At 40.3% G+C, this 26,610-nt stretch overlaps 1 protein-coding gene across 3 annotated transcripts in view; it reads left to right on the top strand.

The window, feature by feature from the left end:
• KCNS3 (potassium voltage-gated channel modifier subfamily S member 3) overlaps window positions 1–26,610 on the top strand; it is a 375,251-nt gene that overhangs the window by 323,885 nt on the left and 24,756 nt on the right. The window contains exon 3 of one of the 3 annotated variants that reach the window (XM_085609167.1): window positions 6,312–6,542. In XM_085609167.1, the coding sequence (XP_085465293.1) occupies window positions 6,507–6,542 (36 nt within the window). In that variant the 5' untranslated portion in view covers window positions 6,312–6,506. Of the gene's footprint in view, window positions 1–6,300; window positions 6,543–26,610 lie in introns of all 3 variants that reach the window. The other 2 variants (XM_085609168.1, XM_085609166.1) reach the window with 2 other exon arrangements.

The following is a 26,610-nucleotide window of genomic DNA, read 5'->3' as shown; positions in this document are numbered from 1 at the left end:
GCTATCATACACACTCCTTTTATACTAGAAATATATCCCTAATAGTAACACACGACGATGTCACTGATTCCGAACCCAGACAATGTGACGCGCAACTTCAATTGTCACACGTTTCTCCTGCATACGTACAGGACCAACAATCCCGTCTTTCCCGAGAGCAGTATATACTTCCCTCTGCCCTACTACGGAACTGCTACCAGCTCCCAAGTTCCAGAAGTACTACATAAAACTCAACACAACGACTCCAACATATAGTATTAGTACATATACCAACATCAATCAATAATCAATAAATCAAAAAGCCAATGTACAAGCAATCTAATCAGATCAAGACAATAATCAAAACCATCAAATTCTGCTACCAGGAAATTGGTGCAGATCAGGGCATATAAATTCTCCCTACTTCCACGGACAGAGTAATTTCACAGATACACGCACATACACTCACCATACGCTTGGGCCCATTTCACTAACATACACTCAGATTACTCTATCAGTACCAACCATGGGAGAGAAAACCTCCTAAACACCCTGCATCTACAGTGAGGTCAATGAGACCAAATTGACACTGTCTTGAGTCATGATTTAAACAACAATAATCACAATAGAGTACTCAATAAAGGACAAGAAATAACCACCAACACTGTATTTAAAATATTGGTACTTTATCTAAAGTTAGTTCAAATGAAAAGGCAATTAAAACAAAATCATTATTCTCATAGTTACCTATTCTAACTAAATGTCATAAATGGGTCAGGACAGGTCTCTCAGTAGAAGTCTCCCAAGTCGCCGTCCTCACAGCATCGATCCTCACCAACGCAGGTTTGGGAAGAAGTGGCCTTAGACCCTCTCTAGTCTAACAATACTTATAGGAAATCTTTCAAAAATAACGCAACATAAAATGTTCTAAATATCCGTTGAACCACTGAGCAGAGCGAGCAGGAAAGGATGTAGCATCGCTACATTTGGAAAATCTCCGCTCAGAAAAATCACAAAAATAAAAAAGACGGAAGAAGGAAACTCGAGTTTGCAAATGTAACTTTTACAAATGTTCTTCCTCAGAACCATCGCGAAACCACTACTGTAATCACAAAGTTCATTGTGGCTCTCTTTTCCTCCAAGGTTACTTGGACAATTGCCTGGAGTCGCTGTCATCACGGAAACTTTCAAAACTCCAGCAGAAGCCATAGTCAGATGACTTTCAACAAGGCCTCTCGTCATCCATTTCACTCGAGCACAGGCTGTAAACGGCAGCCATTTTCTCTTAGGCCAAAACAAACCATCTTAATCGAAAGAAATACAAACAACGTTACTACATCATCGCAATGATTAAACAGTGTTAATTCCCACTAATACCCTTATGTGTATGTAATTAACTAGCCATCTGCAACATATTTAAGCATTAGTACACGTTATTTCAAAAGCGTTTTGTGCTTTAAAACAAACAGCACTTAGCAACATTCATTTAATAAAACCTGCACATTATTATTAAGCAACATATATGCATTCCCACGTGTAATTTCTCTTGTTAATCATGTTGGTTAATCAGAATTTTCACACAAAACAAATAATTACTGATTACAAATTAGTATTTTAATTCTCGACATATAGACAAAACCGGAGCTTAAAAACCTGATAAATTTTCAACAGAAAACTCTGCTCCAGCAAAGTCACCACCATCTATACTGTTTGAATACAACCCCATAGTGATAGATGCAGTTTGATCCATTTAAAAAAGTCTCTGCACATTTAAACAATTAACACTGCCATGTTATTTTTGACTAGCGCATGAAAACTGGTGCTAATCAGTATTCCCAAGTGCTTCATCTTAGTAGGAAGCCATCAAAACAGATATACGTTGAGGGAGCCGGATGTATGACGTAACAACGTGAGTCATTACAACGCGTGCAGTTACATTGCGGTCGTTACAACGACTGAGATGTTATCAGCTTAAAAACCTGATAAATTTTCAACAGAAAACTCTGCTCCAGCAAAGTCACCACCATCTATACTGTTTGAATACAACCCCATAGTGATAGATGCAGTTTGATCCATTTAAAAAAGTCTCTGCACATTTAAACAATTAACACTGCCATGTTATTTTTGACTAGCGCATGAAAACTGGTGCTAATCAGTATTCCCAAGTGCTTCATCTTAGTAGGAAGCCATCAAAACAGATATACGTTGAGGGAGCCGGATGTATGACGTAACAACGTGAGTCATTACAACGCGTGCAGTTACATTGCGGTCGTTACAACGACTGAGATGTTACTACGCTATGCCATTACAACGCAAGTCTTTACATCGACTTGCGCTAGATGGCGTGCTAACATTAGAAAAGCGTAATTTACTATTCCAACTCCAGTCCACTTAACAGTAGGGAAGGTGTTGGGATAGTAAACTACACTATTTGTAATGTTAGCACGCCATCTAGCGCAAGTCGATGTAAAGACTTGCGTTGTAATGGCATCGCGTGGTTACATGCGTTCGTTGTAACGACCGCGATGTAACAGCATCGCGTTGTACTGAATGCGATGTAAACGATGTTTCCCAGTGAGAAGGCTGATATGGTTAACATAAGTGCAGTAATCAAAAGGTTCTGGAGAAGCTACTGCAAGAAGTATGTCATTGGCATAAAGCATTATCTTAAGGTTGCCAGCTGGGCAATCAGTTCCCTATATTTTGTCAGAGCGGCATATTGTAATTGCCCAAGGACCTTGGGCAAATAGTAAAAGCCTGGGCAATGAGGGCATTACTTTCTAGTGCCTCAACTGACAGTAATGTTTTCTGACAGGAAAGCATTACAGTTAGCCACGGCTGTAGAGCCGCTTTGCTATTGTATAATCTTTGAGTTTAGATACATTCTGGCCATCGTGCAGTAGAGACAACCACACCCTACTCGATCAAATAACTTTTCCTCACCGAGGGAGAGAGCAACCTTCTCATTCTCATCATGACAGGTATTCCATAGCAGAATCAAGAGTGTTCGTATATGATTGCAAGATGAATTGCCAGGGACAAACTCCACATGGATTTATATATTTAGAGGGGTATGGCTTACTTCAGTCTTTATTACATAAAAAAGTGATGCGGAGGAATAGATACATACATATTAACCATAGCGTACATCAAATTGCCCTATTCAATTGCCCTATTTAATGGTACATTGTCCCATCCCAGTTACTTATATTAATCATAAACCACATACCACAGTTTATTCCTGGTCAGAACAGTTATTATCTTCATTTAATTATTCTTAGATTGATAAAGAATTCAAAACAAAACATCAAATAAAAAACATATTACAGAAACACATACAGATAATCAGATTAATTATTGTCTCTTATTCCCCATTTTTTCAATGTTGTGTTTGCACTCAAAATAACAGCAATCTACTATGAGGTAATCCAGTCCTATATACACAAGAGGTTAAGACTACAACTCAAAAACGTTTTGCATTGTGTATATTCAATATAAACAATACAATTCTTTCTTTATCTAATGGATTCCTCTAAAAGTCACTCAACGTGTTTCAGCCCTTTAACTTCCGGGCCTCATCAGGACAAGGGTATAAGGAGTATATCTTGGGCAAAATCCACGTATGTACATCAGTCTTCATAACAGTATAGTGCTTATTCCATCCGATAGCTGGCGTACTGTGCCACACCTTTAAGCACGAATATCTCCTAGCACTCCGCGTCGTGCTTAAAGGTGTGGCACAGGACAGGAAGGTGTACTCCCGATCTGTGGGGTGCAGGAATCACCACGGGTCAACAAGAGAGCAATCTGAACTTAAGTTCTGGAACAGACCTCTATCAGCACCATTCTGGAGGTCAGGTATGCTTGAGCATCCATCTCTGGGATGCTGTCTGTGTAAGAATTACTATTGTTTTGGAGGTTTCTGTTGTGGGCCAAGGGGAGGCTGAATGAGCTTCATTTTCACCATATAAGCTGGACAATACCTTCATCGGGAGATGAACCATGGATTCTAGAAGAGATTGAAGCTCTACGTTGTTATTAGCATGTCTCTGGGACCAGAAGGCCATATTTAATGCCCCTTTGCTTAAGCGCTGGATAAAGGACATTCATTTTGTTTCTAAAGCACATCAAGGTATTGGAAAAAGTCAGTAATATAGGACAGTTTAGTGGCTTTGTAGGTGTAGGAGCCATGACTGTGGGCTGTTTGGAGAATAAGCAGTGCATGTTGATGACAGCGAAGGCACACAAATGGCTTCTCTCATTATTATTGTGTAGGTTTCATTTTGAATGAAGTCTGTGAGCTCTTTAAAATTCAAGTGGCTAGCAAAAGTTGATTTATAGTAAACGAGATAGGAGAGTTACCCAAAAGCCTGTTATATCTTTTCTTTTTTCTGATTCAGGAAGGTCCTATAAATGAACATTGTGTCTCCTGCTCCTGTTTTCTAGATCTGGACTTTTTTTTGTAAGGATCATACGTCTGTCCTCCAGTCTGTTGTCTCAGAAATCTTTATTTAGCGCCAGGACACCTCAGGGTAAAAGTGTGCTCTATAAATCCAATTAACATTACCATTATATCCAAAGTTTATTACCACTCTCTGATTTACTAAGTTGGGTATTCAGGAGTGACATCTCCATATGCATCAACTTTAGTGCCGGGATTGCTTCTGCAGATGTAGATTCTACTGTGTTTTTTGAAGGTTTAATGCCTTTAAGCTCAGTCATGATGGTATCTAGTGTTATCAAGGTATTGACTGGTTCTGGGGATGTCTGACAGAGATTCATTTTGCCACCTGTTGGTGCCTTTGAGAAAGAGAGGTGTTTAGACGCTTTGCCCTCCAACATTTTTATGATCAGCAGTATTGTGGGTGCCATTCAATCATTTGGACATATGTAAAGCTGCGGTAGCAGACAATGTAGAGGTCATTGTAATCTTGTAATTGAGAGGGGCATATACTATAAAGAATGCCTATGTAGATGTAATACTTCTAATCGGTCACTAGATGTCGGCATCTCCTTAGATAGGAATGGTGATAATCTGCAACAGGAAGGGGAAGCTGCTTTGGCCAAATTTGGTCATTCCTCTGCTGATTACCCAATCCAAAGATGTCTGCCGTCTTCAGACTCTCATGGCGACTGTCAGGGCCAGTGTGGAGATCAGAAGGGGTTCGGCAAAGCAGCATATAGATGCAAGGGGTTGTGGCATCATTAAGAGAGCAATGTGAGCAGGCCCTACTATTTGTTGGTTCCAGTGCTCAGAGGGCGGTGGGAATGGCGGATTTCAGCAACATTGATGGACGCAGTACCAGCAGCCTTCGAACGGCCCCACATTGGCTGTGTTCCCTGACAGCAGCATTCCAAAGGAGGTGTAGCTCCAAGGCTCTGGCAGCTCCCAGGGTCTCTGGTGGTGCGCACCCCATAGCTCCTACTGATGGTGATGAATGTAGGCTCTGGGGCACTAGGGCAGCCCACACTTCTTGTGCTCTAACAGAGCAGCTGGTTCAGGCTTTTCTTGTCTCCCAAGACAGAATTCCCAACATACCTGTCTGTTTGTGAACCAAAACGCACTTGATTAAGGCATTACAGTGGGACTAATCGCAGAGCTGTCTCGAGGTTGGCCATTTCCATTCCTGGCTTCGCCATCGTCAAATGCTTTTTGTATACAGTGCAAAACCCATTTGAAGATTACCACCCATAAATGCGAACACTTGCAAGCATGTGCATACACAGTCAGCTCGCTTAGGATGGTTTTAAAATAATAATAATAAAGTAAAGGCAAGTGAGTGGCGCAGTAGCCTTGTACAGGGAGCTGGTAGGTCATTGCATGACAGAAATAACAAATGAATAATTCAAAAAAAGAAAACTGTCTAAAAAGCCCTTTAGATTACTTTCTTTGTGAATTACCACATTGTGCACTGGTAGAAGGCCATCACTCAAACAGAAGGAAGCCAGTGACTTAAGTAGGCAGACTCATTGCCCCCATTCCCTATGTTATGGTAGACTTAAGCAAAGTGTAACTTACACTTTAACTGACCAGTAGAGAGAGCTGACGAAAAGCCCTTGTATTTTATGATGTATTGAATTAGAGCTGTTTTAGAGTGGTCTGTAAAGGTCAGACTTAAAAAACATATGCCTAAACTTTCTAACACAATCCTCTGAGCTATGCTGATTTACAACATTTGGGCAAAACACATTTTTTAATGGTTGTACCAAGTTCAACATTCATTGGCACATTTACTGTTAATATCAATGTCTTATAAATGTTTTCATTAGCTTTGTCATTGCAGTGAAATATGTTAATTTGTATTGTTTCATTTCTGCAAGTTTTTTTACAGGTAACTTGTTGGCGGCTCCATCATAAATTATATTTGGTCCTGGACTTCAATATTTTATCAATTGCTAAAGCTTTAATTCTTACCTCTATTGCACAAACTGCAATGCCAATTTGAGGTCATCAATTGATGCAAATAAGGATGCCTGCACTAGTCTATGAAGCCATTGCTGCGTGAACTGGAGAAGGAGATTAATAGATGTTCATCATGTTGCAACAGGTGGGTTTCTCACAGGTAAATCTCCAATAATGATCTGACTTTATGGTTTAATGTACCATAATATCTTGTGAGACATCTGTGTTTGTTTGTCAGTGCAGTGTTCCATGTTTATTTTTTATATGTTACATGTTTTTATGCTTTTATTGCACAACATGCAGTAGTAAAAAACATATTTCACAGGGATCCATAAAATATGGGAGATATTTCACTGCTGCCTGTGAAATACGGACTTCATCATCTCAATGACAGCCCCAAAGGACTCTTCAGAGCTTTATCATTGTCAAGGCTATTAGGATTGTATGACATGGAGGACCAAATTATGCAGCAAGATTATCTAAATTATCATAAAATTATGAGGCAGAAATGCAAATTATGCAGACATTTTCTTTCAATATTACTTTTACTCATTTGAGATAGAAACAAAGAAAACATTTTGTGAAAATCTAAATACATAAATATGCAGTAAATGCTGCAGCCACAGAATTACCTAACTCTGCTGATCCTCTCCATTGCGAATTGTTTTAGTAACAATTTATTCAAGAAAGGCAAACAGCTCAGGATCAGTGTGGAAAGACTTGCCAGGCTAATATTGGTATTTTTACGATACACTTACTTTGCACTTTATATGATGCCTTCCGTTTCATTTTACAATTACAATTTGGCTCTTTTATTGATATTAAGAATGTTCCTAATTTAATCTTTTTAAAGGTTTTAAAGTTTGTTGATGAAGTGTATCTTTTTAACATGTTCACTTTTATGGCATTGTGTTGCCGAATAAAGTACCTTTTGATTGATTTACTTGCGCAGGCTTTTTTAATTCTACAAATATAGCTCCCATACATTTGGTTAAAAAGCAACAATTCCTGAACAGTTAAGGTAGAATTTGAAGTGTCTGTGACTGAAGGCGAAGAGAGAGGGCACTCCTGTGTTCTGAAGCTGAGGGAGGAACAGAGAGCTAAAAGAAAAGCAGGCCTTCTCACCAGGGTGCCCGCTACCTGAAAAAGTCAATGGTATGCAAATGGTTAATTAACTAATTTAAAGTCTGATTGTGAGCCAGAATAAGCTTTATTTGATGGAGTCAATTGAAGACTCATGCTGACAAAAATTTATTCTTTTTCGGGGGTAATGTAGAGATCTACCGGCTGAGTTCTGAAGTGTGTCCTTTTAACTGATACCTAATGTTGCACTAGGTACAGTTTAATTGCGTATTACTAAAATAAATATTTTGGGAGCACTTGTTTTGGCTTAAACACCCAGGGCTCAATTACTAAGCCCTTGCATCGCACAAATCGATGCAAGGTAACACAAGGGCTTAAGTGATATCTACTAAGGCACGAAAAGCAACCTTGCGTGGCTCTGCATGGCTTACTAAATCAAGATTAGCACAAAATATTGCAAATCGCTGCCTTGGGTTACTGTGCATTGGGAAGCCATTTGTTAGAAGTTAGGTTCCTGGTTGACGGGGGTGTGAGTCTTGGTCAAGCAGTAGCCACAATCCTAGTCAGGGTAAGGCACCAGCATTCTTCAAATTAACCTGAGCTCATCCCCTGGTAGCTTGGCACAGAGCAGTAAGGCTTAACTTGAATGAAAAGTATTTATGCAACACTTCAAACAGTAAAAATAGTGAAAAAAACGCACAAAATTATCCAAGACTAGTTTAGAACAATAGAGAATATTTAGTAAGAAAACAAGACCAAAACAACAAATTTCCAATAAGTAGAATTTATGATATTGATTTTTAAAGAACAAACTGTAAAATAGTGATTGGAAGCAATAAGTGCTTACTTGGGATGTCTGGTCCTGCTGGACTGGGACAAAATCAAATTTTCAGGCCAACCTCGGGGGAGTGTGGGTCGGCTACAGGGACCAGGCTTGGCCTACTGAGCAAAAGTAACTTAATCCAGATGCGTCAACGTGAGGATCCTGTCGATGGCGAGGATGCGGGGCACAGACAGGGTGATGAGTAGGCTTGAATCTGTGCAGCAGAAGCGATGCGTCAGCTCCGATGAGCACGGGGCTGAGATACAGAGTTCTCTGCGTTTGTTGAGGCTGCCATCGACTGGGTTATGAAGACCTTTGCCTGGGAAGAAGCGTTGCAAGGTGGTGGTTCTGCTGGTGGTGCATCAACTCTGATCCATGGAGTGCTGACGATGCACCAGTTCTCATCCACGCAACAGCAGCACTCGGTGCTGACCCACACAATGGTAATAATATGCCTGTTCTGATATCCACATTGATGCATTGGTTTGGCTGGAGCAGCACCTTAGGGCCACTTCTACAGGTCCAGGACTGGGGTGGCACCACTTTGAAGGGAAGTCTCACAGAAGGCGCAGTCCAGGTGCAGAAGCAGGGTGGTGCGAAGTCCCTGAGATTTCAGATCAGGAAGCCAGCCAACTAGCCCTATGTGTTCTGGGTTCAAGTGATTTCAGTCCAGTCCTTCCCACCCACCTAGGCAAGGAGGGCAGCAGGTCAGCACCTCAAGGCTGCAATTCTTCCAGAGCAGCAATCCAGCAGAGTGGCAGTCCTTCAGCAACACACCAGTCCTTCTTTCTGGCAGAGAATGCACAGGTCCAGAGGTGTACGTAATTAGTGGGGTCTGGGGACCAGTTGTTTACCCACCGATTCCTTTGAAGTGGTGGAGATTTCAAAGACAGCCCTTTAAACATGCACAGAGGTCCTCCCTTCCTGCGCTGGCTTCAGACTCAATAAATGGGGGTTATGCAGTCCTTTCTGTGTGGACAAGACACAGCCTATTCAGGTGTTAGTATGGCAGTGCCCAGTTCCTCCCTCCCATCCTGCCAGGATGGCCTATCAAGTCACACCTAAGCTCCCATTGTGGTTGACTGTCTATAACAAATGCACAAAGCCCAGCTATCACCAACCCCAGACATCAGAGACAAGCTGCAGGTGCACAGGGTTGCGAGCAGGAAAATTCCAGGTTTCTAAAAGTGGTATTTTGAAAATTGTAATGATAAATTCAATGTTGCCATTAGAGAGGATTTATCATTACACTTTCATAGGCACCAAACATGACAGGTCCACCTCTTCCTAATTAGGAATTACAGCCTATTAAATGTAATAAGGAATCCCCAATGTTACCAAATGAGTGGGGTAGGCCTCAGAGTAGTGAACAATTTGGGATATTTTCACTACCAGGACATGTAAAACGTAGAAGTGCATGTCTTATCTTTTAATTACATGGTACCCTGCCCTATGGGTACCTAGGGTCTACATCACTGGTGACATATGTAATACAAGGGGAGTTTAAGGCTTGGTTTTAAATGCAAAGTTGATATGGCAGTGTAACACTGCGTTCAGGCTGCAATGGCAGGCTTGGGACATGTTTTAGAGTGCTACTTAGGTGGGTGGCACAATAAGTGCTGCAGGTCCACTGGTAGCATTTAATTTACAGGCCCTGGATATAAGGTATACCACTCTACATAGGACTTGCAAGCAAATTAAATATGCCAGTTAGGTATATGCCAATCAAACCATGTTTAGGGGAATGAGCACAAGCACTTTAGCACTGGTAAGCAGTGGTAAAGTGCACAGAGTCCTAAGGCCAACAGAAGCAAAACTCCAGCAAAATTTGAGGCAAACAGTCAAAATGTTTGAGGGAACAGCATTCCATGGGTGGAGCAAGGGCATTCCCATGCATACATCTATGGATTTTGGCACAATCCCAGATTTACAACAGCTAGTAAGCCTGGGATTGCATCAAAATGATCCGCCTTCCCAACAGAGGTATAATGGCAAGAAATATATTTTATTCTTCATATCATTTCCTCTTTTTACATGTGCTGCATTCCACAGCACATGTAAGAAGAGGAAAATGCCTCAAAGGATTGCTTTTGTGCAGGATGGTCACCCTTCCTGCACAAAACAATGTTGTCTGTAAATCAGGCTCCCTTGCGCCATACCACACCGTGCCTGTGTTGGAGATATCTTAGTAGATATGGCACATTTGTGCTCTCTCCCTGTCACATAACGCAAAACAGCAAGTTGTCCTGCTGCATTGCGTGACATTTTGTTAAATCGCCCCCAAATCTTTTTGTGGCATCCTATCGTATATTGTGTACTACAATTTTAAAATAATTACTTAATAATGACAGTGCTTTCTGTCACTGACTATGACCTTATATCACTATAAATACACTGTTCCGTTCTGCACCAACCAAGATTCAGTTCTGTGACACTCTGGTTACACACACATACATCTCTAGTGAATGGATTAAATGAGGTTTCATAATGTAAAAGAGTGAATTTCCCACAGATAAGTTTAACTTGCATTTATTTTCATCTAAGGTGTGTATATTCATTTGCATGCAATTACCTGAATCTGAAAGACCAACAAAATAGTTGCAGAATATTGTATTCTTTCTAGCCACTTCTTTGACCCCTCTCCAACATTCACAGCCTCTGTGCCTGTTGCTCTTAGGATCACCGTTCCATACTTTTGCATTAAGCACTTTGACTATTGAAAACGCCTACAAATTGTGATGTTAATGAGCACCAACTGTTAGCTGCACTTTGAAGAAAACTGCCTTTTTAAGCTAACTGCAACAAAATAAATGTAATATTCAAAATACATAATGGGCACCATGTATAATATGGTCTGATAATTCTATCTCGTTGTTCTGGTACAATTTACATGGAATTTGCCGTCCCATATACAGAACTCATCAGATTTTCTTAGATATATCCTTGACATCAGCTGGTAGGATGACTTCCTGTTGACGACATTGGGTGTATCTTCCCTTTACACCCGTATTCAATACAATGAAGGTCTTCAAGCAGCTAGACACTGTTTCAGATTACGACTCAGGAAGATATTTCACCAAACATAAATTTTACTTCAGATGAAGGAAATCTGTCTGAACGAGAATATCTTCATATTTAACAACAAATGGTTCAGGCAGAAAAGAGGCACTGCTATGGGCACTTGTTTCGCTCCCAGCTATTCTGATTTGCATGTGGGTTGGTGGGAGGGACAGGTGATCCATAGCACCCCAATGGAACGGTGGTTGCACCACATTATATTATGGTTGCAATATGTAGAAAACTTATTTTTGGTATGGAAAGGCCCTAAGAGAACAGCGGAGGAATTTATAACTAACATTAATAGAAACAAATCCAAATCTCCAGTTCACAGCTAACATCAGCAAAACATCAGTTGTCTTCTTAGATCTGGAAGTAATGATAGCGGACCAGAAAATGGGTAAAAAAATATATAGGAAGTCCGCCACTGGAAACAGTCAATTATATGCAGACAGCTGTAGGCCTATCTGTTTGAAAAATAGCATAATGTAGGTGAGCTCATATGAGCCAAAACGAACAGCAGTAATGAGGTATTATGTGCTGCAGCCAGAGAGGAGACACTGCAGATATCAGGGAACATGGCTACAAAGAAATGGCCCTGTATAGAGCTACTGAAGGGAAAGATATACTTTTTAAGACATACAAAAAGAAAAAACTGCACCTGAAACTGGCATGACCCCTCACAAGTTTATAACCACTTGCAGCAAGGAATACAAGCTAGTGAGGCACATCTTATCCAAATATTGACCTGCATTCAAGAGCAATCCAGTGATAGGGGTTACAATCATGAACAAACCTGCAGTGACAAAGCCCTCCCTCTATGCGAGGGTTGTTAGTACATTGGGACATCTGAGGGAAAGAGACAGGTAGATGCTTGAGGGAAGAGCAAGGCTTGTTTAATTGTATGAAATGTAAAGCCTAAATACATGGAGAAAACAGATAGTCAATTGATAATCCACTTATGGGCACCAAGAAGAACCTTAAAAGTCACTGTAGTTGTCAAGATCACTTTGTAGTCCATATACTTGAGTGTTCTTTTCAGAAGAGATACATAGGCAGCACAAACCCTCCGGTCTATAAAAGAATAGTATAGCATTTGAGAGCTATTGATAATCAAGACAACACATACCCTGTTGTGAGACACTTCAGGCAGGTACACCAGAGAAACAGCAAACTTCTCACTTACAGTGTCATAGATAGTATACCCAATACCAAGTGGGGAGGGGAATTGGAAAAAGTATTGAGGAAACTGGAAAGCAGGTACATTCTCAAATGTGACACACAGGAACCTATGGGTCTCACTATGGATGCGAAATGCATGTCCACTTATGATTATGAGATGTTATAGGAATTGAATTTCACAACTTTTCCTTGATCATTCTTTTAGATTTGGAACTGTAATATGTGGTGTGTTAATTTTAGTTTTTAGTTTTACATAGTACTGGGAGTACTATGGATTATGAACAAACTGTGCAGATGACTGTATGCTCCTAACCGAGGCACCAGTGAATGTGGATCAACTGCAGCATGATATTAGGATCTTGGACATTTCATTACTCGACGAATATTTGTTGTGCTTCTGCGTATAATATACTGATATTGCTCATAATAGCCCAATTGTGTTTATGAACCAAACAGGGGATTTTCGTGTGCACTGAGCCCTTTATGTTTAGGATTACTATTGGCATGAATGAATTATTATTTACGTAGTACTCAGAAAGAATTACGATACATCGGTAAATATTTAGTGCCACTGCATTGATAATTATTGTTGATAACCTTGCTCACTATTTTAAAAATAAATTACAACCTTTATGTAGATTTAAGTGTTTTCTATGTGTTCATTGTTTGTAGCAAAACATGGTGTTTAAAACCAATCCAAAGATGGTGCTCGGTATTGTGAACAAGGCTAGGTTCTAGCCGAAATTAGTTGAGCTTTCTGATGGGGTGTAGGCAACACTTCCCATTAAAAGCGAGTGTGAGCACCTTTATTGTAAAAAAGAGTCCAAAAGTGAATATATAAGTATATTCACTCAAAAAAACAAAGGTTTAAGATTAGTTATAACTAGTAAAAGTTTATTTTTTATTTCTATACAAAACCAATTTAAACTACACAAACTTTAGCAATTCTAAAGTTATAGTTATAACTTAAAGTTATAATATGTGCCCAGCCCAATCTTACTATAACTCACAGAGTGTTGTTAAATCACTAGCCAGACCAAATTAACTTGTGCCTTCCCCATGCTCTGCTTATACCCTTTCAAATTACATCACTTTTAGCATGTTAAATCATAGCATTTATAACACTTGTTTCATCTGAAATGACATAATTTACAACAAGAGTGTGCATAGTAGAGAGCAGAGTTATAGTTAATGTAGTCTAGCTAGTGAGTTGACAACACCGTGTATATAAGTAAGCGAGTCGTGGTAAGATTTAGGTGGAGTGCAAATTAAAAATGTAAACTATTACTATAACATTAGAATTTCTAAGGTTTATGTAGTTTACGTTGGTTTTGTATTGAAATAACAAATTAGGTTTTACTGACTAAAACAAATCTTAAACCTTAGGTTTTTTCACTGACAGTCTGCTGCTGGTCTTGGAAGTACATGTGTCACTCTGCCTTTTATGTTATGTATGAACCGAGCCAGGAACGGGACTGGGTGAAGAACCAAGTCTTCAGTTTCTTGCAGAATTCAAGAACTGAGGATGAGGTTCTGATGTGCAGGGGCAGGTCGTTCCAAGATTTAGGAACGAGGTAGGAGAAGGCATGATAATTGGATCTTGTTCTGCATATGCTTGTGTGGATGCATGTAGGAGTCATGCTAAGCAGAGGTATCTGAAAGGTTTGTGGAAGTTTATGTGGTTGTTGAGGTTGGTGGGGTGCAATGTGGTACAAGGCTTTGTATATGTGCCTGAAGAGTGTGAAGAGTGCTCGCTTGTGGATTGGGAGCCAGTGGAGCTCTTTGAGGTGCGGGGTGATGTGAGTGTGGGGGAGTGGAGGGGGTGAGGATGAGCTTCGTGAAAAAGTTTTGTATGGTCTGAAATCTTCTGCAAGTTGAGTGTTGATTCCAGCATGGGGTGCCAGAGTGTCAGAATGTTTTACTGAAATGGTTGTGGAAAATATTTGAGAATTCATACGAAATGTGTCCTCATTTTAGCTTTCTAAAGCACTAACCATAATTTGCATAACAAAAAAACCCACTCTTGGTATTCATATCTAAGGAAAAATCTGTACGTTTTACAGCTTTGATTTCATCAAAATGGTATTTATGACATTTGTCATATATACAGAATGCTAGCACTAAAGTTGTTCATTAGTGCACTGTTTGAAGCTGCAGGAGAACACTTTGAAATAAACTGAAAGACTGCTGCTGAAAATGGAAGTACATGGAAGATAGAGTACATTTATAGAAAATGTGCTCTCATTTAGCTCTGGTGCATTTTCTATAACCTCTATGAATAAATTATGAGATAAAACTATTATCTCTCAAACATGGTACATGGTTCATGAAAACCCAGCAGAGGATCATCATTTTTTACAGGGTAAAATCAATTCAGAACATCAGGAAATAACTAAAATTAGTCTGATACCACCAACAAATATTTTATATTGTGACTAAAATCTGTTATCTCCCTTGATATATTCTTCATTTAGTCACCATGTTGAACAGGCTTTCACTATATATATTTCAATGAGGACCATGTGCCCGAGTCCTGAAATAGTTGCTATAATATGCTGTCTATGCTGTGGCGAATCAATCAAGGAGGCCCCTATGGAACCCCTTTCACAAGCCCCTTGGGATCACAGTGTGCTCACCCACCTCTTTATATATTTTTTGATGAATTTTTAGGATAAAAGGGACCATGTCCCTGAGTCCTATAATGGCTTATTACAACATATTGTTGCAGTTGTGGCAAGCCAATCAGGATTGCCTATCCCCTTTAGTATCCAATCAGAGCATATCTAGATACCAATAATCCAGATAGCTCTATCTTTTTAACCCCTTCCTGACCATCCTCAGCACTTCTTTAAACACTAATTCCTCAAGCTACTGAAACGATTTACACCTAATACCAGAAAGCATGCTTTTTGAGTAAGGTTCTGTTAAGCCTTTTTTTCAATATCGCTTCCCAAACTTTCCTATAAGTATCAACATGATAAGGTAATGTTTTTGGACCCCCCTATTTATTTGCCCCCTCTTGATGAGTCAGTGAGACACTTTCCAGAAGGAGCTTTGGTGGATGAACGTTTGTTTTAGAAACGATTTTGAAGATATGTCAAATGGTGCCAACGTTATTAGCAAAACAAAAATCCCTCTGGCTATGGAAACTCTGAACTGACTATATCTTTATTTTACATATGTATAATATGAAGTTACATTTACAGGAAAAAAGGTTAAAGTGGTGTTATGTGTGTTTCTAAGATCTTAACATACGCAAAAATAAAAATCGAGAAATTTACAGAAAAAACAGTTAAAATGCCATTATGTTTACAAAACAAAGTCACTGTATGCAAGTTAGTTATAACTTGTGCCCTGTCATGAACTGCATATGACCTCACATAATATATCATTCATGACATGTGAAATGATATAATTGATAACATCACTGATGACAACTCTCATTACATCACTGATGATATTTCATATGAAGTCATCCTAGATACTGCAGTTCACATTACTTCATAAGCCCTTATATAATTTTTAGGAAGGAAGTTGTCACATACAGAGTTACTGAGTGTACACTTGTGGGTGCAAAGAGTGGACATGGCAAACGTCTTGGAGGAAAATGTGGTTGTTTAAGCTGAAAGGTATATAGTGCACCATTTACAAACCAGTAAAGCTTATGTGCAAGTAATACACTGTGTTAAACAAAGTAAAGGCTGAGTGCACCTGTTGTGGGTTGCAGAGACATGTTTCAAAGTAGATTGTGGATTAAAGCCAAAGCCTGCAACTGGCAAAACTCTGGCACCACTCACACCAGGGGTTCTTTTTGAAGTCTTAGAGGGAAGGATCCGGTTTTCAGTGTCAGTTAGAGGTGGAGCTAAGACCCAGAGACGACAACTGCAGATCAGAACTTGATTTTGCCATTTTGACAGTACCCAAAATGCTGTTAGCTGTTCCTAGGGTGTGTCTGTCAGGCATGGTGGGGTGATGTGCATCTCTGGTTTCGGCACGGGCACCCAAATTCTAGATTTCTCCACCTCCACTTTTAAACCCTTGAACATGTTAGAAACTTTGAGAAAAAAGGGAACTACAGAAGAGGAAGTTATGACCCACTATGTGCTTGAACCCCTACTGGAAGAAGTCGCAAAGCTTGTGTTTTCTGGGACTCTGTGTACCCAAGGGTCACTAGCACTGGACTGCCCACTCCCTGTGGGGGACAATAGTGGGTGGACTTGCTAGGGACCCTTAAGGAGATGAAACCCTGAAAATATGATGGACCAGTTCCCACTGTAGGTGTCCTATGGAGGGGTGCTCCAGACTCCCTGCAAGTGGCCGGGAGACTCTGGAACCTGGCATGCAGGATGGGTGCAGGTTAGTGTAGTAGTCTACCTTGAGAGGCATTGGGTGCTGCTACTAGAAGGCTTGTGGCCAGTAGCTGAGGTTTAGCAGGACAGGTACCTATGAAAAGCTCCAGGAAATCACTAAGGAGAAAGCAACCTCAAACCATGATAGGCCAGAAGGCCCTGGTATTACTTTTCTTGTGATTGGAGCAAGCCCCTTGGAGGAACACAGTATTAAACCCATGAGAAAAACCCTACAAGTTATTTGCCCCATTATTTGTCCCACTCATGCAAAGATAGCTTGGTCAGACCTGAGGCCACCAGACTGAAAAACACCTAGCTGCATCCTGTTATTTCTTAATCAATCACCCAGAGAGGGCAAGTGCCCAGCTGAGCAGCCTGTGTCAAGCTCACCCTTGCATGAGTGTTATCAGGTCTGGGGAGCAGCCGAGCCTGTCAGAGTTGGAATTGAGGCCCCTAGGTCAAAAGAAGGCTTGAGTGTTCACGCCTCTCCTGCCCTATTGGGATGCCAATAAAATGCTCGCCAAACCCTTCATTTCCAGGTGACCATGGATGGGGTGCCATCCTCGTGCGGTAAAAGTAAACCATAGTTCATAAAATGCAGGCAGCTTCCCTGTGTGTTGTAGTTTAATTTCTAAGCTTGTATTCTCTTGTACGAGTCTGTGATTGCTTAATCAATACCGCCCTTTTTCTGTACAATCACACCACTTGATCATCAGACTTTATTCCCTATGCGCCTCTTTGAATGGCAGAGCTATTGATTTTGATGTCCGTTTCTGTGGGCTGCATTGTTACCTGTTGACGTCCTTGTAAAACTGACAGCACTGCCTTGTTCTCCTGCACCGTGAGTGATGGTAGATGATCCGCATCCTAGAATTGGAACGAGAACTTCTACTCTTGAAGTGCTGTTTTTGCAAAGGTTGATCATTTACTGGCAAGTACGTTTCTTGACTCAGTGCACAGGAATATATTTACAGTGTGTTCATATTTCTTTTGATCTGTTTCTTTTCAGCAGAAACATTGGTCATTTTAAACATACTCACATTGCTGTGTTTTATGTTTTTAATTCAACCTTGATGAGATTTAAAGTTTGTGCCATATAGTTGATGCTGAACTCAGAAAATGTTCAGTTGTAGGAACAGATCGTGTTTTGGTAGCATTATTGTACCCCCGCCAGAGAAGCAGTGACAGTAACATTAGGGACACCTGTCAATCATTACTTGTGGTCGTAACGTATCCAAAAATGTATACAAGCAAGTTTGATGACCGACAGGTGTGGAGCTTTATTTAGTGTGTGCACGCTAGAGCCCTGTTACTCCGGTACTGCTGCTGGTAAATTAATAGAGTAGGCTTCATTTTAATATTGTAGTCTGCTGGGGTTCTTTTGCAGTTGCATAGTGAAGTACTTGGTGGAGAATTGTATGAACATAGATATTTTGTTAATCTGTGATCGATCTGACCGCACATATTATACCCATGTTTTGTCTCTCATGTGTGTGTGTTTGGATTTTTTCTTGCATACTGAATACGCTGCCATCTGCTGTCACCCTGCTATTTACAGCGTCCTTTGTAAAGTGTTCTGATGATCAGGGTACACGATATACAAAAATTCAACAAATAAATAAAATATGGATGCTCGGTTATATTCGAACACATATAAGTATTTTTAGAAGCATAGCGATGGAATGTCTGTTTCGAAAAACAAGTAAATACTTCTATGTTCCTATATAGAATATTAAAAGTGTTCTCCAAGAGATAATGCTGGTGGAAAGATATTGCTCTAAAGAGAAATGCAAACCATTCAGTGCCTTAATAAAATTCATCCAACAAACAAACAAGATCATAGTTATGAGTCTTAGGGCCACAATCATGAAGCCATTTTGCATTCGCTAACGGTGCGAATCGCTAAATTCGACCATTTGCAAATGCAAAATAGCCTTTCAAGATGAATGAAAGGCTTTGTAGTCGCAATTTTAGGGAATCGCTAAAAACGGCAATGATCTAAAAATGCAACTACAACTAGTGAATGTCAATTTGCGATTTCCTAAGCACATGTACCAAGCATTTCCCAAATCCAAAGTGGGCCTTTCAGAAATGCTTTTACCATTGACTCCAAGTCAATGGCAACCATGTGCAATTTATGAAAATGCATTTTTCAAAGTGCCATGTAGCGCACACATGTCCCTAAGGCATGTGTGTGCTTTACATGTGCACATTTTTTTTGGGGTGCTTCAGGGGGTCCTTAGGTCCCCGGGCACCCTTGGGTTTGCATTACCTAATTTGCGATTACCAATAAGGTAATCGCATATTAGGTTATGCAAAACCATTCGCAACTATGGGTCTTCAGGCCCAAAGGAACGAATGGAGTAGTATTACCCAATAGCAATTACCTAAGTGTGATTTCTAATCTATTAGGAAATCGCTATTTTCTTACATACCATTTTGCATTCCTTTAATAGTGATTACCTAAAATTCGCTTTTTGGGTTTGCAAAATGGATTTTTGATACATGTGGCCCTTAGTTCCTATAGGAAGAGGTTTAAGGGGTTCTGATATTAGGAAACATAGTACTGATAGTACTGAAAGATAAATCTGCAAATTGTACTAACACCCAGTTTCAGGACACAATTAGTATACATAATTATTCTGTGGCATCAAGCCCACATCTGCAGCATAAAATGTGTTCATCCATTTAAGTTCCTATTGAACAAATAAGTTAATGTTGCCCCCACTGCTGTCATCTAGATTGATCCCTAGATATTAGTCAAAATTGCCTATTGCTCACCGTCCATCCCAACAGCCTCAACTCGAAACAGTTTGTTCCTCAAACCCATGAAAAGCTGTCTCAACTCACGTTCCCAGACCTCAGTATCTCACTCAACTGACAAGAGCAACACCCACAACCAATTCTACACTTCTTAATTGTCACCACCTAGCCAAACACATAATGAAGTGACTGACACTATAGCAGTTTTTTGAAGCAGTTGAACTTTTGAAGTTACCTTAAACCTCATTAAATTAGTCCTGTCATATTGTAAAATATCCTCATAGCCGGTTTATTAATTAAGATTAAAGAGGTATAAATACAAAAGTTGTAATATTTGTATTGTTACTAGTTTTGTTGTCTTTTGTTGTGTCTGAGTGATGCCAAACTATCCAATATGAAAATATCTAATATGCACCTCAGGACAGCATAGCATATGGCATAGTAATGAAAATCTGCTCACAGTCTCCTAGTATCCTTCAGAACACAAACTTGTCCTGTCCTACAAATAAGGACTAAGATTATAAACAGTTCCCTGGTGACTGGAGTGATGCCAGACTGTCTCAAACCCGGCCAAGTCACGCCAATGTTTTAAAAACATGGAGCAGACCCGAACGACCTCAACAACTTCTGACCTGTTTCCAATCTCCCTTTCCTAGCCAAAACCCTAGAGAGATGTGTCCTCTCACAATTTAACCAACACATTGAAAACAACAATCTCCTGGACCTGCACCAATCAGGCTTCAGAAAAGGATAAAGCACGGAAACAGCTATCTTGAACATAGTAGATGACCAACATAAATCCCTGGATACAGGCCGATGCTGCCAGCTTATACCCCTAGACCTGTCAGTGGCTTTCGACATGGTTGACTACAAGCTTCTCCTGGATTCCCTCCGAAAAAAGATAGGTGTGGATAGGGTGGTTCTACGCTGGTTCACATCCTCTCTACAAAACCGCTCTCAACAAATAAAAATAAGGAATCACACTTCTGATACATCGACAATAACCAGGACTGTCCCTCAAGGCACTGTCCTCTCGTCGCTGTTCAATATGTACATGGAACCCCTCACCGTCATCCTCAACCAAGTAAACATCCCTTTCCATCTGTACGCAGATGAAAACCAACACTACATGAAAATCTCCTCACTAGATGAAGTACAACACTGGCTAGCTCGCACCCACCTAAACCTCAACCAGGACAAGACAGAAATTCTCTTCATATCAAGGACTGAACAATCCCCTCAGTTGCAAGAATGGATATACTCCATAGATGCTCTGAACTTGAAGCGAAAGATCATATATAGAATAGTGCGAAAAGCGCCTTCTACAACCTGAAACTTCTTAACAAAATCAAACCTGCCGAATGACCTTAAATCTGCCATGCAAGCGATGGTGCTGTCTAGATTGGACCTACGGGAACGCCACCCTCACAGGCATGGCTAAATTCCACCTTGCACCCCTAGACCCACTCTCAATGCAGCAGACAGAATTGTCACAGGAATAATAAAATATGAATAAATATCCCAGCCTGGGGCAGCTCCTCCGCTATGGCGGAGGAGCGTCGCGCAACTGCTGGAACCAGCAGACGCACCTAAAATAAAGTGATGATAAAGTAGTTAATAAAACTGCTTTATTATCATTACATTTTACTCTGGAGCTGCCGCTGAGTCTTGAGGAGGAGTGGTGGGGTCAGGGTACTGTAGGTTTGGCCAGCCGTCCACGGCCGGCCAAGTCTACATGCACACTCGGATATCTCCAAGCTATTGCTTGGAGATATCCACAGGGCTCAGGAGCACAGGCTCCCAGTCCCTGCTGGAGCATAGAACCAGCCTGCTCCACCCAATCCCTACACTACTCTCAAGCTGGTTAATACCAGCATGAGAGTAGTGTCTGGACTTGTGCAGGGCACTCTGGGAGCCTGTGTGAGAATCGTCACGTCGCCGTCTGGTGCTTAAGCGGCCGTAAGGCAGCTGACGTCAGGATTCAGGTATGTTTTTATTTCTTTTCTTTGTATTTCTCCCCGTCTCACCAATTTACTCAGCTAGCGGCCACCACTGATCCCAGCCCTGAAAGAACTGAAGTGGCATCCGATTGAAGCTTGCTGCAACTTCAGCACTGCTTCTCTTACTCACAAAACACTTCACCCTGGGAAACCAGCTTACTTCGCCTCAAAACTTAAAAAGGCAGGTCAGACGAGAAACCTAAGAAGCTCAAACACCCTACTCCTCATTCCGCCTATAGGGCGCAAACAAAAAACACTGGCACGCTCTTTCTCGAGCAATGCCCCTAAAGTCTGGAGCTCCATCCCAGTTCAAATCAGAACAAACTCTTCCTTCTTAAGTTTCAAGAGACAGCTAAAGGACCTTCTCCTAAACCGGCATCTCAACTAGCGGGTCATCTATCACACACCTAGTCCCTCCTCTACCCCTTCCTTTCCTTGATATTCTTCCTCCGTTGTGCTCAACCACTGATTTGGTTTGATGCATCTCAGTGTGTTCTGTCTGTACTTATTATCGTTGATGTGAACATGTACTATTGTAAAGCGCTCTTATACCCTCGGGTCTAGCTCGCGCTATATAAAACCTTCAAATAAATAAATAACTCACCTAGACTAACTAAATAACTGAAGTAACTGACACTGATATCAACATCACCTCCTTCCATATTATTGGTTAACTTCACACTCCTACCCAAAAATCTAAAAGATTTAGAATATCCTCTGTGGCACTGCCTACAGATGGAGTCTACACAAGGTCCCAGACAAACCAAAAGCAACCTTAGACTACTACAACCTCAAGCTATTACGAAAGATTTGCCCAATCCACTCATATGTACACATTTAAAGAGTGCCCTAATTACTTACAAATACACCATTTCCAACACTGATGCATTCCCTTGACCTGGTGGCCCTTAATCTGACATGGTTGAACATGGTCTTTCAACTTTTAATGGATCCACTGTTATCAGAGTGGTACAGCATCCTTCAGCAAGACAGAACAGTCAAGGCAGGCTGGGCAGTCTTTCTTGTTTAGAAAGCCAGTCTAAACTACAGCATAGTAATGGCTCATATATTTCTGACATTTAAATGTCTTACTACCAACATTCATTCCACCAAAGATCATGTACCACCCCCTGACAACAACAATTCACTAACAGATGATTTTGCAGAATTGACAGACTAAAAACCCCTCTCCCCTTATGATAATTTATTCATCAGCAACTTCAGCTCACATTGGCACAAAATGGTAAACATTTTTAGTATTCGACTACAAGCATTTCTGCAATAAATCCCTGTAGTTGAGCTTTCCAAATCGCATAACACATTAAAGCATCCAACACTGACCTCATTATTGCTGGGAATGGGATTATACAGATGTTTAACCTATTGCCTGTTGACAGGTGTTTACCACTTACTCATTCCGTTTCAGCTGCAAACCTCTGACAAAGAAAGTTGTACCCAATAAATACCTTCAAACTACTAGGAATAATAAAAACATCAAACCCAGGGTCGTCATAACATGATTTAGTCCTAAAGGCAACTCGAACCATGTCTACTGACCCAGACATACTTACCAGACAATATAAGTGAAATCTCAGTTACATCTTTGGCACCATCGCCCATTTATCAGAAAACTAAAAAGAGAAAGCAATACTTCTTAATGATCCCTCAAGCTGAAGAATATGGGTATCATTTAGAGCAGCTAAACGGAAATGAAAGGAATCACATTTCTCTCTCACAGTTCGAACCCTCAGAGAGTTCCTACAAAACATTATAACAAAGCTAAGCCTGTCTTCCTTAAAAACAAACTAAACATGACAGGAACCAACCTAAAAAGCTTTTCAGCATTCTAAAGCAACATATGTCTACTTTTGCTCACCAAATCGATTTGTCCAGGTCTGACAAGCTTAACAGTTATTTTTGCATCAAAATTGCGGCACTAAGAAAGAGAGCCAAAGTTGCTTAACTACCAAATATATGATTTTGGCCTTCTTCCAAAGGATCAGCTCAACACAGTCTATATTTTAGCCCCAGTCACTATACAAAATGTGGAGAAAGTAATCATAGAACGTAGCCCATCTCCCTATACAGAAGAATGATCCAATCCACACATCTCTGGTACAGGTCGTTCCTGCCTATCTCTATAGTGGTGTTGCACCACATGCCTTCAATATCAGCCAAGTTAAACTTCTTGTAGCTGAAACAGACACCTTCACACATATCTTTGGCCTCAATTATCTGGCAAAAAATATTGACAAATGTGTGGCCATATAACCTATTGACCCCTTCAAAAACAATGAATTCATAGGCCCTTTTTTAGCAGGTTTTAATTCTGTGGATATCCCTGAATTAAGCTCCCTCAAGGTCTTTGGCAATACCCTTAAACCCCCTCACAAAGGCAACTCATGTCTCCTAGTGCTACTTGACTTACCTTATCATGACATCCTCCTCACCCTTTATTTGAATGCTTAGGGTTCAAAGACACTCTTCTAAATTGCTTGTTGTCCTATCTTACAAGCCAATTTCAGTTGGGAAAAATTGGCAGCTTCTACTTGGAACTAACCCTCTTATCCTTTGGTGTATCAAAAGGCTCCTTATTGTCCCCATTCTTTTCAACATCTATTGTGACCCTCTTGGTGATCTCCTGTAAAAACACAGTGTCTCCTTTCACCAATTCACAGACAACAACAACACCCAGATTTACTTGAAAATGGGCTGGTCAAACAGCTTCATGAGCCTAACTCTATGGACATCCGAAATTCAATTACAGATGAACAATATGAAACTAAATGTTGACTCTTGAAAGACAGAATTCCTCCTTCTTTCCCTTTGGAACTTTCCACTGACTTTCAGTTGAACATCTGAACTCGATGAGTAGCTCCCCAAAATGTATTTCCTTGGCAAAATCATTGGGTTTAAAACTGGACTCATGCCTAAACCATGATACCTGCTTAAAGTAAATTAATGAAAAAAGTGCCAGCTGGGGAATGTAGCTGATGTCAAATATGTTTAAGAACACGTTTAACATTTAAACTTCAGCAAGCTTCATTTGGTTTTTAATCCATCAATGTTAGAAACAATTATTGGCAAGCACTATGTGAAATTTTGCAGATGATAGAATGTCAATCAGTACTCACATCTTCCATAAAGAAGGGAGTCTGTGATGTGCACTGAGTTAGATAAAATAATCAGAAAAACTGTGTCAATTCCTGCAATTACCATTCCAGGAGGAAATGACAGACGGTGTGAGCTTATTATACATCTCGAAGTATATGAAATACAGATAACTATTGGCAAGGAATGGACTATGACCAGTAATGAAGCATGGACTGTGTTACAAACTACAGTTTCCTATGGAGGCTATCCAAAGACATTATTGAAATGGATTGTAAAGGGTGATAGATGAAAAGCAATGCATTCTGACTGGATTGTGACTACTTTTTGTATATTTATGTATATAAATAAGAAAGCCGTGGTGAAGTTACCTTATATAAAAATGTTGGCTGTGTTTTAGAATATGCTTTGAAAATTCAATAATGAACAACTTTCAAGGAAAAAAGGATGTGTTGATGGACTCAATCATATGATATGAAGAAGTGATGACCAGAACTATATTGCAACACTACAGACTGGCATATTGAAATTACGATGTAAAATGCTGTAGATTTTATTATAATGCCTTTCTCTTTTTTTTATCAATTCTTTTTATTTGCAACTTGTTGGTCATTACACATACATAATCACATTTTCGTACATTGCAGCAATCACAGATTCGTATACACACATTGTATTTAAGATGGCTTAGCCCACATTTTGCAGACAGTACAAAGGTCCTTACTGCGTTAAATGCCTTTCTCATTATTTAACACTGCACATGCATGTGAGCTTTCCTTCTAGTGTTCTAGCTGCTTATGAAATTGTCCAAATTCAGGCCCAGTGGATGCAACATCAAGTCATGTTACTCCTCCTCACACAGGCAGTCAAGGACCTGACAGCACACAGGTTCTCAAGTTGTAGGAGTGTCTGCAGCAGTCTTTGGGTTCTCAGTTTAACTTGGGTCATGACATCCATCAATCCATCAATCCACACATGCCTCCTAGCATCTGTGCCTCCCACAGCAGTTTTTACAGAGGCTAGCTGGTTTCTTTTCAGTTGCTGATTGCTATACTGAGGTGTTGAGCTTGGCTCAGACAACATTACCAGTTGTTAAAATGGCAAAATAAAAATAACTTGCTGCAGTTTGTGACGTATTATTTGCTTTTTCTTGCTGCATAATATTGTCAACCCTGCCTGATCATCTGGCTGCAGAATGCCAAAGTGAGAGGCATGTACAGCCAGGGCCATTAGCATATATTTATCTTTATTCAGCATATTCCTGAAAGCCATGACAGTCTCAGACTGATGATATATATTTATACCGCAAGGGCTGTCCAGGTTAAGATGATACTTCATTACCTCCTAGAATCTAAAGAGTTAGAAATAGCATCCTGCCAAAGAAGGGCCATTCATCTCTTTCAGAAACTTAACAATGACTCTACTTTCCCATATGCATAGGGCGTCTGCTGCTACCAGGAAAAATGAAGTTCTAATTCAAGTACTAAACTAAGTTATCTTACACACTGGCTTCTTCTAGTCTGCTCTCGCGCTACTATTGCTCAGGACTATATTACAAGCACGGCATCCAGAAGAAAAAAAGAACATTTTTTGCCAGTGTATTGTAAACCCAGCACATTGCTGTGGTGGAGATGCAGCCACATATACAACTGCTTCATTAAACATGCGTGCCTTTGATAAAACCACCCCCTGTCTTGGTCCCGTCTTCGGTTCCCAGTGTGCTCTGCTCATAAGGAGCTGTTCATTATATTAACAGAACTCCAAGATGTCTTAAGCAAGTAGAGATGTCCCAGTCCTCAATGGAGAGAAGAATTTGAGAAGAGAACTGGCAAAGGACTTTAGGAAGGGCTCCCCTTAATA

Source organism: Triturus cristatus, chromosome 6, assembly GCF_964204655.1.
Source record: "Triturus cristatus chromosome 6, aTriCri1.1, whole genome shotgun sequence".
Lineage (NCBI taxonomy): Eukaryota > Metazoa > Chordata > Amphibia > Caudata > Salamandridae > Triturus > Triturus cristatus.
This window is presented reverse-complemented; position numbering and strand designations above follow the sequence as displayed.